General features: G+C 43.1%; 1 protein-coding gene across 3 annotated transcripts in view; it reads left to right on the forward strand.

Annotated features, from left to right (window-relative positions):
- LOC107097915 (glutamate receptor ionotropic, NMDA 1-like) overlaps positions 1-1850 on the forward strand; it is a 58604-nt gene that overhangs the window by 15466 nt on the left and 41288 nt on the right. For all 3 annotated transcript variants that reach the window (XM_015395262.1, XM_015395263.1, XM_015395264.1), the window contains exon 5: positions 534-631. In XM_015395262.1, coding sequence (XP_015250748.1) covers positions 534-631 — 98 coding nt within the window. The remainder of the gene's footprint in view (positions 1-533; positions 632-1850) is intronic.

Consider the following 1850-nt stretch of genomic DNA (forward strand, 5'->3'; position numbering starts at 1 on the left):
CCCCTCCTTCCCCCGGGTTTCTTCCCTGTGAGGGTTGCATGCAGCCAGGCTGATGCTCTGCCCTCAGGATCCTCTCCCTCCTTTTGAGTGACAAACCACTCTCTCCTCCCCCTCCCCTCCCCCCTCCCTATCCCTCTTCTCTCCACTCGAACCTTTTTTTTTTATTTGCAGTTGCATCAGCTCTCTCTAACATGCACGTCCCTGATTGGTTGGTTGGTTGGAGTCAGTCTGCATGTGCCACCACACCACGCAGTTTTTGGCCTCCTTTATTTGTATCCAGGCTTTGACTTTGAGTTTTCTTTCAGTTCAGCAGATCTTTGACTCTCTCTGCCTCCATCTTTTTGCCCCACCCCCCTCCTCCCGTGGTAGCATGGGTGAGATGGAGCATGGTGAAAGAAGGGGGGGTGGGGGGTTGAATGGGGACTATCCCAGCTAATGATGCCTGTCCTATGATGTGTTGTGTGGTGTTGTGTTCTGCCGTGTCTCTCCCTGTCCCTCGGTGGTTCCGGTCCTTTGGCGGCACGCTCCTCCAGGCTGAGAAGGTGCTGCTGTTCACCCAGGATACCAACCTGACTGCATTGCTGCTGGAGGCTAAAGACCTGGAGGCTCGAGTCATTATCCTGTCAGCCAGGTGAGAGGAACCCTGAGGAATCCGTAGAGATAGAAGAACTGCTGAGGTTTAGCACCTGGATAAAACAACTAAACACCTGAAACTTGATGGCAGCTTGGTGACCCGGTGACCACATCACCAGCAGACAGCTGCAGTGGTGGTCTGACTTCACTCGGCAGTAACAGTTTGGGGCAGGGGGCGGGGGTTGTGGTAAGATGTTTAGATCTGACCTCATTACCATTGGTGGTAATGCCCTAAACAGGTTAAGCAGTAACAGAATAATGTTAAAAACTGAATTACAGTTTCTAAGGCAGGTAAGGCATGAAAATCCGAACTGAGCCAACAACTTCAATAATGAGAAGATTATTTTTCACTTGGGCCATTTCTCAATCTGTGTACTTGCGCGTTCTTATGTCCCAGTTTTAAACCAATAGAAGAAGAAGACGGTCAGATAGCTACAGCAATCACTTTAAGGTTTTCCAAGTGACTCTAGTCATACTAATTAATATCAATACTGAAATAGTATTAATGAATGTCGACTCATTTCATGGACTTTTGATAAACCATGTGTGTCGTGTTCACTCAGCTGCTATGAGGTATAGAAAGTCGTGACATTTAAATATGACTTCCCTATGACTTTAAAAGGCTTTTTTTGTTTCATTATTCCACATCATTTTCGTGATTTTGCTACTGATTTCCCAATACCTTGTTCTAAATGTGTATTTTAGCAAAAGTAACCAAAAAAAAAAATCAGTAACTTATTACTTTACACAAAAGGCAATGTTTTAAAGAAACTTAATATTATCTATCAAGTGTAAATTGTAATATGAAATATATAACATTCGGGAAGTAACTTGCCCCACACTGAACCTCAGAAAGAGCGGTGACCCGTTCAGCCATGGAAACATCTGGATCAACCAATAAAGAAGAATTTATGGTTCACTGCTGTTCTGTGTTTACTTTCTACATCATTTGTCTTTCTTTATCTCCTGTGTGTTTGTTGACTTCCTGTGTGTGAATGTTTATTTTCTTGTTTGTTTATTTCCTATTTGTTTCTTTACTTCCTTTGTTTATTTAATGTCATGTATGCAGTTTGCATTCTGCCTGTTTTTGTTTACTTCCTGTGATTGATTACTTCCTGTCTGTGTCACTTTACTACCTTTGATTGTTTACTTTCGGTCTGTGTCAGTTTACTTCCTGTTATTGATTACTTCCTATCTGTGTCAGTTTACTTCCTGTT

The sequence above is a fragment of the Cyprinodon variegatus genome, unplaced genomic scaffold, assembly GCF_000732505.1.
Source record: "Cyprinodon variegatus isolate N-32 unplaced genomic scaffold, C_variegatus-1.0 Scaffold732, whole genome shotgun sequence".
In the NCBI taxonomy this organism is placed as follows: Eukaryota; Metazoa; Chordata; class Actinopteri; order Cyprinodontiformes; family Cyprinodontidae; genus Cyprinodon; species Cyprinodon variegatus.